Source organism: Pseudophryne corroboree, chromosome 2 (genome assembly GCF_028390025.1).
Source record: "Pseudophryne corroboree isolate aPseCor3 chromosome 2, aPseCor3.hap2, whole genome shotgun sequence".
Taxonomy (NCBI): domain Eukaryota; kingdom Metazoa; phylum Chordata; class Amphibia; order Anura; family Myobatrachidae; genus Pseudophryne; species Pseudophryne corroboree.
This window is the reverse complement of record NC_086445.1, coordinates 914839213-914855842: the sequence shown is the minus strand read 5'-3', so window position 1 is coordinate 914855842 and position 16630 is coordinate 914839213. Positions and strand designations below refer to the sequence as shown.

At 45.4% G+C, this 16630-nt stretch overlaps 1 protein-coding gene across 1 annotated transcript in view; it reads right to left on the bottom strand.

Annotated features, from left to right (window-relative positions):
- Positions 1–6778: 6778 nt before the first annotated feature.
- Positions 6779–16630, bottom strand: part of OVCA2 (OVCA2 serine hydrolase domain containing) — a 166565-nt gene continuing 156713 nt past the window's right edge. Inside the window, exon 3 of the mRNA XM_063956122.1 lies at positions 6779–8348. Within this exon, the coding sequence (XP_063812192.1) occupies positions 7846–8348 (503 nt within the window). The 3' untranslated portion in view covers positions 6779–7845. The remainder of the gene's footprint in view (positions 8349–16630) is intronic.

Here is a 16630-nt window from a genome sequence, read left to right as displayed (position 1 = left end):
GTAAGGTCTTAAACCAGACAGAATGCTGGGTGTGCTCACAGGTACCTCAAGGTCAGAGCAAGTCAGGATTAGTATCGTACCCTTTAGCAATAGATGAGATACTCGAATTACGGGGTGGGAGACCGGTGGACAAGAAATTCAATATCTCTAGGCCCCCTAGTTTGAAGCTCCACCAGTATCATGTAGACAGGTCCTTATTGTGTTTTAATATTTCCAATTACCAAAAACCGGGAAATTGGGAAGTGACGTGGAATAACCAATTACCTTTTCACACAGAGCTGACAGGATACCCATAGACTCTGAACTTGTACGCCAAATAGCCAACAGTGGGAGGTATTTTTGGTATAGGTCTACACGTGGAAGCAAGACCATGTGGGTAAGAAAAGTATCGCCAGGGTATTGTGCTCATATCATCCAGCCCGATACTTGTACTGAGCAGATGGGAGAACTAGGGATTGGTTTCTTTACTTGGAAAATTTGCAATATGGTGATGTTATATTTTGTCCCCTATGTTCTCCCAGCTGCCTATTTCATATGTGGGAGGAAGGCGTACAAGTGGCTTGCCCCGAGCTCAGAGGGATTGTGTTATATTGGGAGAGTACTGCCAGAGGTCATGACCATAACCCATGATAAGATGAAAGACGTTCACCGCAGTGCTCAGGCTCCTAATACTCATACTCACTATGAACACATCATCAAGAGACACCTCATAGATAGGACAGAGCACGCAGCCTCTGATTTGATCCACGAATCCACCGGGATTCAATTCCTTCTCGCATTAGACATCACCCGTACTGCCAGAGGAATTATAAATTATAGGTATATCCATGCGCTAGCGAACTTGATAGATAATATCACTGAGATGTATGACGACACCTTCAGGTATACGGGAAGGTAGTTACAAGCTTACAAGCAGGAACTGATTCAGCACAGGATGGTCCTTAATTATATCACAGCAGTGACAGGTGGGTACTGTGTTACACTGGCAACTCAATATGGTGTGGAGTGCTGTATGTATATTACGAACAATACTGACGACCCCACGGAGATCATCGATCAAAAGATGGACGATATCTTGCAGTTGAAGTGGGAGTTCAGGAGGAAGCACAACCTTACCTTAGCGACTGTGAGTAATGAACTGACCAGCTGGGTCTAATGGTTGAACCCACGAAATTGGTTCTCAGGTTTAGGAGAGTGGGCTCAAAATGTTATTATGAGTGTAGGGAAGTTTCTCCTCTGTATCCTGGGAGTCGTCATAATTATTGGTTCGATACTTAGGCGTGTTCAAATTCTGACGCGGCGCAAGCACGGCACAATGTTGATGAATCTAAGGAGCGAGGGCGCTGTTATAGCAGAAGATTTAATTTATGACCCATCCATAGAGACAGTGTTATGATAAGCATTGCAAATGAATTTCATGGCCTGTTTCTTTCACCCGTTTTTCTTTTGTTTCCCCCTCTGCCCAGATACATCCATCCGGAAAAGACATCAGCCCTACCCAAAATGTTTATGTGAATGTATTTTAGATATGTGTCTAATCTTCATCTCTGCAACCTCCAGTTAACAGCACACATAGTCGACAGGTGATATCCACATATACTAGCACTCACATATGTTCCCCCTCCATGTATCATCAACTAAATGTGCACCCCATTTGTTGGAACAAGAAGCTGAAAAGAGCTTGGTAGTGTTTGTTGGCCCATTTACAGACCCTTAGTACGGGATGAGAAGGATTTAATGTATACTTCGCAGTACCTCGAAGCTTATTTAGAACATATACGGCACGATGATACATGCCCCTCAGACATGGATTCATACATACATGCTTTTTACTATCCCACTAGGTCATACATTTCCCACCTACAACTCTCCCTGATCATCAAAGCTTCTGTAGATATTGTATAGATAGTTTTCTGTTTAGTGATTAGATAATGGCAGTTATTGGTGACTGCCAAAGGGTGGACTGTCAAAGTCGAAAAATATTGCAGTACACACATCACGTACAAACTACACACAGATGGCCTCCGTGCGCGTACTTGCTCTGCCGTTTGTGCGCATATTCGCAATCTGCGTATGGTCGCTCCCGCGGACCTGCGTATTAGCGCGTGGTATGAGTATTTACGGTAGAGTTTGTGAACGCATGGAAAAGCCATCAAAACACATTACATATTTAAATCCAAATAGTGCACATTTTACACATAGCCTCCCTGCACTACAGCAGCAAGTTACAGCAGTTTAAATGGTTTCAGAACAAAGGGATTCACCTTTACAGGATAGAAGGTGACAGAACAAGGTTATAAGGTGGTGTTTGGTATCCAGCTGTAGGGTATTTTAAGGGTAACATTCCGGTGTTGGTTTGAGGAAGATCGCATGTTCCTGCGGATAGTTATGTGCATGAGCAGAATATAGATATAAACTGTATTTACTGTACATTATGTATGCGGCGGGAATCCAGAGGAGACCACCCACAAGAGCAGTTGGAACAGACATCGCCCACCTATTCAAACCGACCTATGACCTCTCCTGTACTGTAAATGACCATCCCTGTGTCCAATGGACAAAGAGATTACAGAGTCCATTGTGTTAAGTTTTGGATGAATTGTATAAAGACAGCCTGCTGCAGGCCTGGTCAGACACAAGACTCACAAAGTTATCTATTGGATGATCGAGGACCGGACCGGGTAGCACGGTGAATCCAATCACGTATGTACCATTGAATGTAGCCATTATTCTGTTGTATTGTATTGTTTGTATTGTAGCCCCCTTTCAGCAATAATACGCTGTGGTGTCGGAACCCAGTGGTTTAACTACAGACTGGTGTCGTGTCTTTCTTTCCCTGCTAAGGTTTAAAGCGTATTAGTATCGCATTGCATTGCTGTATAAGGTTTAAAGTGTATTCGTTGGGTGTGTACGCGCTGTGTGTACTTTGTACCATCAGCGCAGCGTTTGTACGCAAAGTCCTTACGCAGTACGGGACTCTACGCTAATAGCGTAAAAAGTACGCAGTGTGTGTATTAAGCATAGCGGCCGCAGCGGCTTCATGGTAAAGTGTATTTAAGGTGTGTTTAAGGTATAGCTTTCATTCCTGTATATAAATCAGCATTCTCAGCTATATCTTCTGAGCTGAAACCCTCCATTTGTTCTTCATATGGTGAGGTAGAGTATATGGAGTCATCATCTGTTGTATCATCGTGTGTAGCCTGTGAATTTGATGATATATTTACCCTTGGTTTATCAGCCTGTTGACTTGTAGAAGCTGTAGGGACCATACCAAAAGATGGGAGCTGCATGTATGGGTTAATAGTGTACCCTATTCCTGAGGTTGGAGCTGCAGGGACCAACCTGTCAGCTATACTAGATAGGGTTTGTGCAAACATGGCCCAAGGTGGATCTACTTGTCGTTGAACAGGGATCTGTCTTGCAATCTGCTGAAACGCAAAACAATTTGCACATAACCCCTCATGTGCCAAAGATTGAGTTCTTAACCCCACCTTGCGGGATAAACATGTTTTGAGTGTTGGTGTTACTGTTAATGTAACCTTGTCACCTTTGCCGCTTTTAGACATGATAAACAATCAGCTTTTCACAGTACTACACAATCTGTGACTGAAAACACTTTATATGCATAAAAGTGATATCAATCTGACCCCAACCTAAGCACCAGCATTGAGGTTCAGAAGAAAACACTGACAAACATATATTAAGTCAGCAATCACACTAGCAGTCAGTCACATGTTATAGATTAGTCATATGAGCATATTATCAACTACGAACACATTTCAAGTATGTAGGCGTACATTTACTGTTTTCTGTTCTATACAGTTATTTTAATGTATTCAGAGGCATTTGCGGAGAAAACCACAGTATTGTACAAAACTCATATGCAATAGGCACTAAACGTAACTATACATACGAACAACAGTAGATAGAAATTTAGTGCTGTATAACCCTTACTCCATAGAGTGGGATACAGGGAGACTCACCCCACTTCCAGGATCGATCAATACGTTAGCAACCACTGAGTGGATCCAGACGCTACTAGTGTACACTGCCGCTCCGGTAATTTTTAGTGGACACAGACGCTCAGTGAATGTTAGTGCATGCAGACACTCGTGTCTGCGACCCAGTCTCTTAGCGGTAAACCTTAGTATATACAGACGCAGCGGCCTGTGCTGCGACTGAGTCCCCTCGTTGTAGCGTCTGAGACGGAAGTGATGCAATCAGTTCATGGTGGGAGACGCACGGTAACTGGTCATGAACTAGGGGAAGGGGCGACCAGGAGAGCGTCTGACTCCCCACTGCTGACATCAACCCTAGGGATCGCAGCCTCAAACTAATCCTGGCGCCTTATGATCCCTAAAGCCTAGCGCTGGAGCACCCGTGGTGGCGGCGCGCCAGCTACTGTTTGGTAGTCTCCTCCCAAAACAGTGCGGCTGTGTCCGTATTCCCCTTCTAAGTGGAACCGATGCCTTACCTTCTCCCCATGCTCCGGCCACAGCCTGGTAACGTCTGCTGGACCTGCTAGTAACATCCGACACAGATGCCCGTCGAGACAGCACTTGTACCGTGGGTAAGCGTTGTTGCGACCTGGCGGAGAGTTGTTGGAGCGACTCTTTCCAATATGCGTGTAAGATGCTGTTAGGAAAAATCACTAAAAAAACATAGCAAGACTATAAAAATAAATCAAATAAAGCTCAGGGCTGCCAAACACAGCAGCCCTGTGACCATGGTCCGGTTCCTGCCGCACCAAACAAAAAACTGATTTGGCTAAATTGGTGGGCGGGATTATATGGACGAGCCCAGTGCATCCTGGGAGGCCAGAAAGCTTGTGATCGTTTGGTGCCAATCCGCTGTCGCTCCAGCATATACCAATGTTATCCTGTGGATAACCTGTGGACCCTGCCAGAGAAAAACACAATTTACTTAATTTAATATCTCTTTAAAAAGTTCTCAGGGCCTAGGAGTGCTGTAAAAAAAATCTGATACTCTAGGGCGCTGTGATTCAAAAAAGTTTGAGAACCACTGTACTAGACAACAAGATCATTGACTTGTGGTATGTTAACTGAATCATAGGGCCGTAAGTAATGAAGCCCGAGTTCAGCAGCCGTACAATATTGTTTTGCCTTGTAAGTGATTGCCCCTTTAAAAAAAACCCGTCCAGGTCCATGCCTAAATTCCTTAGAAGACCCCACCAGTTTCAACATTAAGGACTAAGGGAATGATTCAGAAATGTACGCTGTAGCACAGCTGCTGCGTCTTTGTATGCAGCGGCTGTGCTAAAATATGCAAAAGCCGCAGAACGCGCCTTGTACATAGATGCCTACCGCCGGCGTCTGTGATATGCATCAGATCAACTGCGTGAACAATGGACATCTGAGTAACCCTCAGGTTACTCAGGATGCCCACTGAAATCACGCTGCGGGGGCCAGTGACACTGCGTTCCAAGATAAGCTACTGGCATCAGCACGTCCAGAAAACACCCCAATTTTCGGGGATATTGCCCTGCACCACCACCCAAGCACCAGCAGCATGTCAAAGATGCACATGAGCAGAGAGCATTTCCTTTACACCCCCCTTTCCCCAATCTTAAAAAAACTGGTGATGCCGTCACTCTGGTTAACAATGCCAAGGATACAGAATGTCTTTAAAGCAGCAATACCATGAAAAATGTAGTGGATTTTTTTTTAACATAATAGCTGTGGAAAATTATAAGAAGCACTTTTCAATAATAGCCTTTTTCTTGCTTTGTTTCTTCTAAGAATCACATGATTGCCATGGAAACCCAGTCACATTGGACCTGATATAGTGAGCAGAGGGGCTTTGGATCTTAACTCTGGGCTCTGTTTTTATTGGATAATTAGATCAAGGGACTGAAAGCCTATGTATATGTAGCAGACTGAGGGGTAAATTTACTAAGGTGAGAGTTTTTTTTAGAACTGGTGATGTTGCTCATAGCTACTAATTAGATTCTACTTATCTAGCTCAGTGATGGCTAACCTTGGCACTCCAACTGTTGTTGAACTACACATCCCAGCATGCATTGCATCAGTTTTAGCATGGCCAAATAACAAAACTGTAGCAGGGCATGCTGGGATATGTAGTTCAACAACAGCTGGAGTGCCAAGGTTAGCCATCACTGATCTAACTGCTTCTAGAAGATAATAGATAGAATCTGATTGGTTGCTATGGGCAACATCACCAGTTCTAGAAAAACTTCCACCTTAGTAAATTTACCCCTGAATGTCTGGAAGCCAGACTTGTTTTCCTTAAGAGAAATTTTGAAAATTAAATGATTTGTAAAATAAATACTAGGAACTTTTGTTTAAAGAAAATAAACTCCCAAGTAGGATTGCTGTTTTAAACAAAAAATGTTTAAATTACTCAAAAAACTATTTATTGGTCCAAACTAACAATGTATAAATATACCAGTCAACCCTGCTTTACTTTTACACCCTAATATAGCGGTGAATATGAAGGTTTTCTAGTGTATAATATACCAGGGTCAGCCTGTTTCTTGAATTTCAAAATTGCCAATATGGACATTTGGGAAAGATTTCCTTTTGCAACAATTTTGGTGCAAGTCCAAACAAACAGGATCACCTGCATTTTTCTATGCCCAATTAACTATAGCAATATGCCACAATCATCCAAAACGAATTAGCAGTGGGGCTTACTTAAGACTACAGTATACTCTAAGCTATTTTATAAAAGGTGGATACAATCTTAAATAATATGTTTGTACAATCTCATGTCATGACAAAATGTGTCTGTAAAGAACTCGGGCACAGTGGTCCTTTTATTTACCATAGTATTTGCTGCCTGAGACAGATGCCTTGGTAATATTTAAACCAGTGTTCTAGCTCTAAGCACAAGATGCGGCAAGGGGGCGGCAATGGCAGGCGCTTCATGAAACGAAGGGGTGTCGTCCCTGTTTTGTGGGAGTGCCAAGGCTGGGGTCTTCCGATAGAGATTTCCTGGTTTCTTGTTCTGAGCTGCGGCAGGCCGTGTAACCTCATTGGTGTTTCCAGTGAACCTATGCTGAGGACACAGCACTGGATCACATATGTATGCAGGTGGCGTCTACTTATAGCAGTCGCCTCCTGCTCTATTACCATGTCTGTGCATCACTGCAGCCTCCTCTGAATAGATCCTAGATGCTTAAGCCGCTCTGAAAGAGTCAATAAGATCCCACAGACCACTGTCAAAAATCATGTTCACCTATAACTTTTGCTTTGTGAACCTTCAGTGCTGAATGGGTTAAAGCAGCAGTCCATCACAAATTAGCTTCCATTTTCGCATCAGTGCTTTGTACACAACTGACATTTAACGTTCAGTTTTTTAATTGCCAAGGGGAAATGAACCTTTAAATAAGCTTTTTAAAGGGAGAGTCGGGAGGGGACATAAGAGAGCACTACATTTACTTGTGAAGCACTGCCTGTGACGGATGTGATAATATCTAAAGTATGGCCATCCCTGTATGTGAAACTGAGGCTCCTAGGGCAATACGGAGGAATGTGGGAAAGACCTAACAAACAAATGAAGGGGTTGCGGTTGCCTGGAGTACACAATGACATCCGAGGGGCCAATTAAGTGCTTAGAAAGCTAGTGTATGGCATCAACCCCATGCAGCACTAAACTGGTTAATAACCTCACAGTCCTGTGCTATTTACAGGACTGTGCTAAAACACAGGGCTGTTTATTTTTACTCTGTGAAATGTTTCCCTAAAGCGAAAATCACTGCTTTGAAGACAAACTGCATTTCAACCGCAAAGACGGCCTCCTTATTTCCTGCAGTGTCAGGTGGATGAGGTTAAATGTTAAACACCCCCACACACACATATCTACTTATTTACGGAAAGAATCCAAAAATGGGAAGTATACTTTCTTCTGTGCAGCGCACACTGGTATGTAATGTCCTCCTGGATGTGTAAGTATAACCGGGTTCACAAAGTGGGAGGACAGCTCTTGGCTCATTTCCCCTGGGATAACACGATCGGTGTCACCATAGACATGGAGTGAAGGAATGGTGATTGGCTCCTTGTAAAAGTCTGTGTGGTCAAATGCGCAGCTCTTGAATCCGGCAACCAGTATAGCAAAGTCGAACTGAAAGCGGGGATCTCCTCGCTGTTTTAATGAACATAGCATAGCCAACAAGGCAGCTCCTTGGCTGAAACCCAAAACGCCATTGAAAGGCCCTAGTTCTGAAAAAGCCTTGGCCAGAGCATTCATGGATTGCTCTAAACCCGAGCATGACTTGGTTTCATCTGTGGCATTAAAATGAGCTTTCTCAGGGTCTGAGAACCACCAGCCTCTGGGGTCCTCTCGTGGATCATTCTCACCATCAGAATCTAAAGAGAGAAAAAACTTGTTAAATTGTATACAACAATATAAAAACAGTCTATAGTCAACTCATTGAACTACTGACAAAGGACCTCATTCAGAAAGGATTGCAAAATTTGCAATCCGGACGATTAGGGACCCAAATGAGTGCATGTGCATTGGTCACCAGTCAGACTGGTGACCAATGCCCATGCACTCATTTGGGGCTTGTGCAAGTGTGATTTTATTCCACTATTGTAGTGGCCCATTGGTCACTAGTGAGAATGTAAATCAGCCTTACTGGGTATTTATAGATGCCATATATTCATCACGTTTGAGATTTTAATTCAACGGACATTTTATCTTTATACAAAATGATTTTATGATAGTCTTCAATACTGGAATTGTGGAATGGCTGTCCTCATACATTCTCTTTAAGGCCATATTGCATCATACCCCTGCCGAAATCATAGCGAAGAAATACGTAGGGTTCACCAATCTTACTCATTGTGTCGTTGTATTGTCAATCTCCACCCTGAGCTCACACCTTTGTAAAGGTGAGGGGAGATTTATTCCATCTTCTGTACTTTGACATTCATATGAATATGTTTGGTGTTGCAATATATTATGTTATTTTTACTTTTTTTTTTAAACCATAAACAAATAAATCGTCATTGCTTGACCACTAATGGTTATTATCTTTTGTGGTTATTTTTCCTGGTTAGAGGGTTTTATTCTAGGGTGCCTCGCATCTGTTCTGCCAAAACAGAGGTCTCTAGTTCATTGAATTTACGATTGGCCCACTGAGGCGAATTCTTCTATAACTCCGGCTGACACTGAATTTACAGTCATATATGAATTAGCGCACTGGGGTAATTGTTAGTTGATATATATATACATATACACACACTGTATATATATATATATATATATATATATGCTTCCAGTGTTAGCCGGCACTCACAACCAGGGATCAGCTTGCTCCGGTGCCTGTTTAAACAGCATATTATCGATCCAAATGGAACGGCACTCGGAGACCATGAAAAGTGGAAAATGTATTTCATGTCATTAACGTTTCAGGGCAGCAAGCCCCGTCCTCAGAATGAACACGGTGTTCATTCTGAGGACGGGGCTTGCTGCCCCGAAACGTTAATGACATGAAATAAATTTTCCACTTTTCATGGTCTCCGAGTGCCGTTCCATTTGGATCGATATATATATATATATATATATATATATATATATATAAAAGCAAAGAGTTGCCGCGCATAAAGAACAAACAAAGTCTCTGTAATGAATGAAAGTCCAAATATATTTTGCCGCAGTTCTCCTTCAGGAGTTTACCATACTCCCCAAATCATGTAGGAAAAAGAAAAAGATGGAGTGAGCAAAGGTGAGTATTAGGTCAATATTGTTTTACTGCCAAATATACACTCACATACATTTCAGTAAAAGGTCACCAATGCAATGAAGAAAATCAGTGCAGCCTCCGGACAGCTAGCACTGATCACCGCCGTTGCTCCCCAGATACCACGGATGCTGTAACTTCCAGCTTCACGGACTCCAAAACGCGAACCACACACTCCGGTACTCCGGTCAGAGGGTCTCACGTCACACGTCCTGCTGGCCACGTCCAACGCGTTTCGTCATGGGACTTCATCAGGGGCTGTGGTGGTGAGCTGTCCGGAGGCTGAGTCACCGCGTGAAACGCTAAGCTGATCGTTCGGAACTAAGATGCATGTGAGCTTTTATTTTCATTAAATCGAATTGTGATATTTTTAATCATACCTGCGCCCTCCACTCTGCTTTCTTTTATATATATATATATATATATATATATATATATATATAGATAGAGAAGGTGCGGCACTCCAATGATTTTCACACGACCATAAATAGAAATCACAACGTTTCAATGCCTTTAATCTTACGGCATTTTCATCAGGTAGTACATATATATATATCTCTCTATCAAAAACAGAGAGTGCACTCACCAGTTTTCTTAATAGAAAAGATTCACATTTATTTCAGACATCATACGTCACCAAAGCATGTGTCGACGTTTCGGGCCCAGCATGGCCCTTTATCAAGACCCAGATGCCCTAGTGAAGAAAGCATAACCCACCACAGGCCCCAAGAGACCTATAGATACCCAACAGATGGGTCTTGATAAAGGGACATGATGGGTCCGAAACGTCGACACATGCTTTGGTGATGTATGATGTCTTAAATAAATGTGAATCTTTTCTATTAAGAAGACTGGCGAGTGCACTCTCTATGTTTCTCTTACGTCCTAGAGGATGCTGGGGACTCCGTAAGTACCATGGGGTATAGACGGGCGCCGCAGGAGACATGGGCACTATAAAGAACTTTAGAATGGGTGTGCACTGGCTCCTCCCTCTATGCCCCTCCTCCAGACCTCAGTTAGATCCTGTGCCCAGAGGAGATTGGGTGCACTACAGGGGAGCTCTTCTGAGTTTCTCTGATTAAAAGAATTTTGTTAGGTTTTTTATTTTCAGGGAGCCCTGCTGGCAACAGGCTCCCTGCATCGTGGGACTGAGGAAAGAGAAGCAGACCTATTTAAGTGTTAGGCTCTGCTTCTTAGGCTACTGGACACCATTATCTCCAGAGGGATCGGAACGCAGGTCTCACCCACCCCGTTCGTCCCAGAGCCGCGCCGCCGTCCTCCTTGCAGAGCCGGAAGATAGAAGCCGGGTGAGTATTAGAAGAAAGAAGACATCACAGGCGGCAGAAGACTTCTGATCTTCACTGAGGTAACGCGCAGAGGTAACGCTGCGCGCCATTGCTCCCACACACAACACACACTGAGGCACGGATGGGTGCAGGGCGCCGGGGGGGGGGGGCACCCTGGGCAGCAATCTAAAACCTCTAGGCTGGCATTTTAGAATATATGGGCTGCAGAGGCAATATATATACAAATCCCCCGCCAGTATTGTATTTTTGAGCGGGACCGAAGCCCGTCGCTGAGGGGGCGGAGCTTGATTCCACAGCACTGACCAGCGCCATTTTCTCCACAGCACACTGCAGAGTAGCTGGCTCCCCAGACTCTCCCCTGCTGAACACGGTGACAGAGGGCTTAAAAAGAGGGGGGGGAGCCTTAATTTGGCAGTGAAGGTATATTGAATAATATTAAAGTGCTGTGTGTCTTGGAAATTGTTTTCCAGGGTCATTGGCGCTGGGTGTGTGCTGGCATACTCTCTCTCTGTCTCTCCAAAGGGCCTTATTGGGGGACTGTCTCCAGATTGGATATTTCCCTGAGTGTGTGGGGGTGTCGGTACACGTGTGTCGGCATGTCTGAAGCGGAAGGCTCTTCTAGGGAGGAGGTGGAGCAAATGAGTGTGGTGTCTCCGTCGGCAACGCCGACACCTGATTGGTTGGATATGTGGAATGTTTTAAATGCAAATGTGAATTTATTACATAAAAGCTTGAACAAAGCGGAGTCCAGGGAAAATGCAGGGAGTCCATCCTTGCCTTTTACTATGTCACAGGGCCCTTCTGGGTCTCAGAAGCGCCCGCTATCCCAAATAGCAGACACTGATACCGACACGGATTCTGACTCCAGTGTCGACTACGATGATACGAGGTTGCAGCCAAAGCTGGCAAAATGTATTCATTATATGATTATTGCAATAAAAGATGTGTTGCATATCACGGATGACCCCTCTGTACCTGACACGAGGGTCCACATGTTTAAAGAAAAGAAACCGGAGGTTACTTTCCCCCCTTCCCATGAGTTAAATGAAAAGGGCTTGGGAAACTCCAGACAAGAAACTGCAGATTCCCAAAAGGATTCTTATGGCGTATCCTTTCCCGGCTAAGGACAGGATACGGTCGGAATCCTCCCCCAGGATGGACAAGGCGTTAACTAGCTTATCCAAAAAGGTGGCGCTGCCGTCGCAAGATACCGCAACCCTCAAGGATCCTGCTGATCGCAGGCAGGAGACTACCTTGAAGTCAATTTATACACATACTGGTACCTTGCTCAGACCGGCGATAGCGTCGGCTTGGGTTTGTAGCGCTGTAGCAGTGTGGACAGATACCTTGTCTGCTGACATTGATACCCTGGATAAAGATACCATTTTACTGACCTTGGGTCATATAAAGGATGCTGTCCTATATATGAGAGATGCTCAGAGAGACGTTGGCCTACTGGGTTCCAGAGCCAACGCCATAACGATTTCTGCTAGGCGAGCCCTGTAGACCCGCCAATGGACGGGTGATGCCGACTCAAAGAGGCATATGGAGGTTTTGCCTTACAAGGGTGAGGACTTATTTGGGGAAGGTCTCACGGACCTGGTTTCCACAGCTATCGCAGGTAAATCCGCTTTTTTACCTTATGTTTCCTCACAGCCAAAGAAAACGCCACATTATCAGATGCAGTCCTTTCGGTCGCATAAATCCAAAAGAGGACGGGTATCTTCCTTTCTCGCCAGAGGTAAGGGCAGAGGGAAAAAGCTGCCAGCTACAGCTAGTTCCCAGGAGCAGAAGTCCTCCCCGGCTTCTACTAAATCCACCGCATGACGCTGGGGCTCCGCTGAGGGAGTCCGCCCCAGTGGGGGCATGTCTTAGACTTTTCAGCCACGTCTGGGTTCAATCACAGGTGGATCCCTGGGCATTAGAAATTGTTTCCCAGGGTTACAAGCTGGAATTCGAAGATGTGCCTACTCGCCGGTTTTTCAAAACGGCCCTACCAGCTTCTTCCCCAGAGAGGGGGGTAGTTTTAAGTGCAATTCAAAAACTGTGTCTTCAACAAGTGGTGGTCAAAGTTCCCCTGCTTCAACAGGGGACGGGGTACTACTCAACCCTGTTTGTGGTCCCGACACCGGACGGTTCGGTCAGACCCATTCTGAATTTAAAATCCTTAAACCTATACTTGAACAGGTTCAAATTCAAGATGGAATCGCTCAGAGCAGTCATCGCCAGCCTGGAAGGGGAGGATTATATGGTGTCTCTGGACATAAAGGATGCATACCTTCATGTACTCATATATCCTCCTCATCAGGCGTTCCTGAGGGATTGTCATTACCAATTTCAGACGTTGCCGTTTGGACTTTCCACGGGCCCGAGGATTTTCACCAAGGTAATGGCGGAAATGATGGTGCTCCTGCGCAAACAGGGAGTCACAATTATCCCGTACTTGGACGATCTCCTGATAAAAGCGAGATCGAGAGAACAGTTGCTGAACAACGTGTCACTCTTCCTGAGAGTGTTGCAGCAGCACGGCTGGATTCTCAATCTACCAAAGTCACAGTTGGTTCCAACGACCCGATTGCCTTTCTTAGGCATGATTCTGGACACGGAACAAAAAAGGGTTTTTCTCCCATTGGAAAAGGCCCAGGAACTCCAGAGCTTGGTCAGGGACCTGTTGAAGCCGAAAAGGGTGTCGGTCCATCAATGCACTCGAGTTCTGGGAAAGATGGTAGCGTCTTACGAGGCCATTCCCTTCGGCAGGTTCCATGTGAGCACTTTTCAGTGGGACCTTCTGGATAAGTGGTCTGGGTCCCATCTACATATTCATCAGAAGAGCAGCCTGTCCCCCAGGGCCTGGGTATCTCTCTTGTGGTGGCTGCAGAGTACTCACCTTCTAGAGGGTCGCAGGTTCGGCATTCAAGACTGGGTTCTGGTGACCACGGACGCGAGCCTCCGAGGATGGGGAGCAGTCACACTGGGAAGAAACTTCCAGGGACTGTGGTCAAGCCAGGAGGCTTGTCTACACATCAACGTACTGGAATTGAGGGCCATATACAACGGCCTCCGTCAAGCGGAGAATCTTCTTCGCGACCTACCGGTTCTGATTCAATCAGACAACGTTACAGCCGTGGCTCATGTAAACTGCCAAGGCGGGACAAGGAGCAGAGTGGCAATGGCGGAAGCCACCAGGATTCTGCGCTGGGTGGAAAATCACGTAAGCGCTCTGTCAGCGGTATTCATTCCGGGAGTGGACAACTGGGAAGCAGACTTCCTCAGCAGACACGATCTCCATCCAGGAGAGTGGGGTCTTCATCAAGAAGTCTTTGCAGAAATAGCAAGTCTTTGGGGACTTCCTCAAATAGACATGATGGCGTCAAGCCTCAACAAAAAACTTCCGAGGTATTGTGCCAGGTCAAGGGACCCTCAGGCTGTAGCAGTGGACGCCCTGGTGACACCGTGGCTGTTTCAGTCGGTCTATGTGTTCCCTCCTCTTCCTCTCATCTCAAAAGTATTGAGAATCATAAGAAGAAAAGGAGTACAGACAATTCTCATTGTTCCAGATTGGCCTCGAAGGGCCTGGTATCCGGATCTACAGGAAATGCTCACAGAAGATCCGTGGCCGCTTCCTCTCAGAGAGGACCTGTTGCCACAGGGGCCCTGTTCCAAGACTTACCGCGGCTGCGTTTGACGGCATGGCGGTTGAACGCCAGATCCTAGCAGGGAAGGGCATTCCGGACGAGGTCATCCCTACTCTGATAAAGGCTAGGAAGGAGGTGACAGCCAAACATTATCACCGTATCTGGAGGAAATATGTCTCTTGGTGTGAAACCAAGAATGCTCCTCCGGAAGATTTCCATCTGGGCCGTTTTCTCCACTTCCTACAGACTGGAGTTAATATGGGCCTAAAATTAGGCTCCATTAAGGTTCAGATTTCCGCCCTATCAATTTTCTTTCAGAAGGAATTGGCTTCTCTGCCAGAAGTCCAGACTTTTGTGAAGGGAGCGCTGCATATCCAGCCTCCTTTTGTGCCTCCAGTGGCACCATGGGACCTTAACGTGGTGTTACAATTCCTTAAGTCTCCCTGGTTTGAGCCTCTTCAATCCGTGGAATTAAAGTATCTCACTTGGAAGGTGGTCATGTTGTTGGCCTTGGCATCGGCAAGGCGAGTGTCTGAGTTGGCGGCTTTGTCTCACAAAAGCCCCTATCTGATTTTCCATGTGGATAGAGCTGAGTTGCGGACTCGTCCTCAATTTTTGCCTAAGGTGGTTTCCTCTTTTCATATGAACCAACCTATTGTGGTGGCTGTGGCTGCGAGGGACTTGGAGGATTCCGAGTCCCTTGATGTGGTCAGGGCACTGAAAATTTATGTAGCCAGAACGGCTCGGGTTAGGAAAAGAGAGGCACTGTTTGTCCTGTATGCAGCCAACAAGGTTGGCGCTCCTGCTTCTAAGCAGACTATTGCTCGCTGGATCTGTAACACGATTCAGCAGGCTCATTCTACGGCTGGATTGCCGTTACCAAATTCGGTAAAAGCCCATTCCACTAGGAAGGTGGGCTCTTCTTGGGCGGCTGCCCAAGGCGTCTCGGCATTGCAGCTTTGCCGAGCGGCGACTTGGTCGGGGTCAAACACTTTTGCTAAATTCTACAAGTTTGATACCTTGGCTGAGGAGGACCTCATGTTTGCTCAATCGGTGCTGCAGAGTCATCCGCACTCTCCCGCCCGTTTTGGAGCTTTGGTATAATCCCCATGGTCCTTACGGAGTCGCCAGCATCCTCTAGAACGTAAGAGAAAATAAGATTTTAAACCTACCGGTAAATCTTTTTCTCCTAGTCCGTAGAGGATGCTGGGCGCCCGTCCCAGTGCGGACAACATTCTGCAAGACTTGTATATAGTTATTGCTTGCATAAGGGTTATGTTACAGTTTTGATCGGTCTTTGACAGGGGACCCTGTCGCACACCCAGCAATCTGCAGGTAAAACCTGCCATCAAACACAAAATAATTGTGTATCAAGGTCATATTTAGAAGGTCCAACACAAAATCAATATCAGGGCCGGAATACAAACAATTATCTTGAATCAATTTACGAACTGCCAATAAGCCAGCTTCATTAGGGATTACCGTGTATAAACTAGCAATGTCAACACTACATAAAGTACTGCCCATAGGAACATTCTTCAAAGCTTGTAGTTGATTACTGAGCGAAGTAGTGTCAAGAAGATATCTATTACGGCTGACAATACACGGTTGCAACAATGAATCCAAATAGGTTGCCACATTTTGAAATAAGCCCTTACGGGCAGCAATAATAGGGCGCCCTGGTGGATTGTCAAGTCGTTTATGGATCTTAGGTAGGGAATATAACACTCGGACTACCGGGTGTTCCACAATCAGTGCCTTCATAAGTGTATTTGAGATAATCCCTGACTTTACTGCCATCTCTAACTTATCATGTAACGCCTTAGCATACCTAGCGGTAGGGTCACCTTCTAAAGCTCTATACACAGATGTATCACTTAATTGCCGATACAATTCATCTTTATATGCCCCCAGGTCCTGTATCACAATACCCCCACCCTTATCGGCTGGGCGTATTGTGA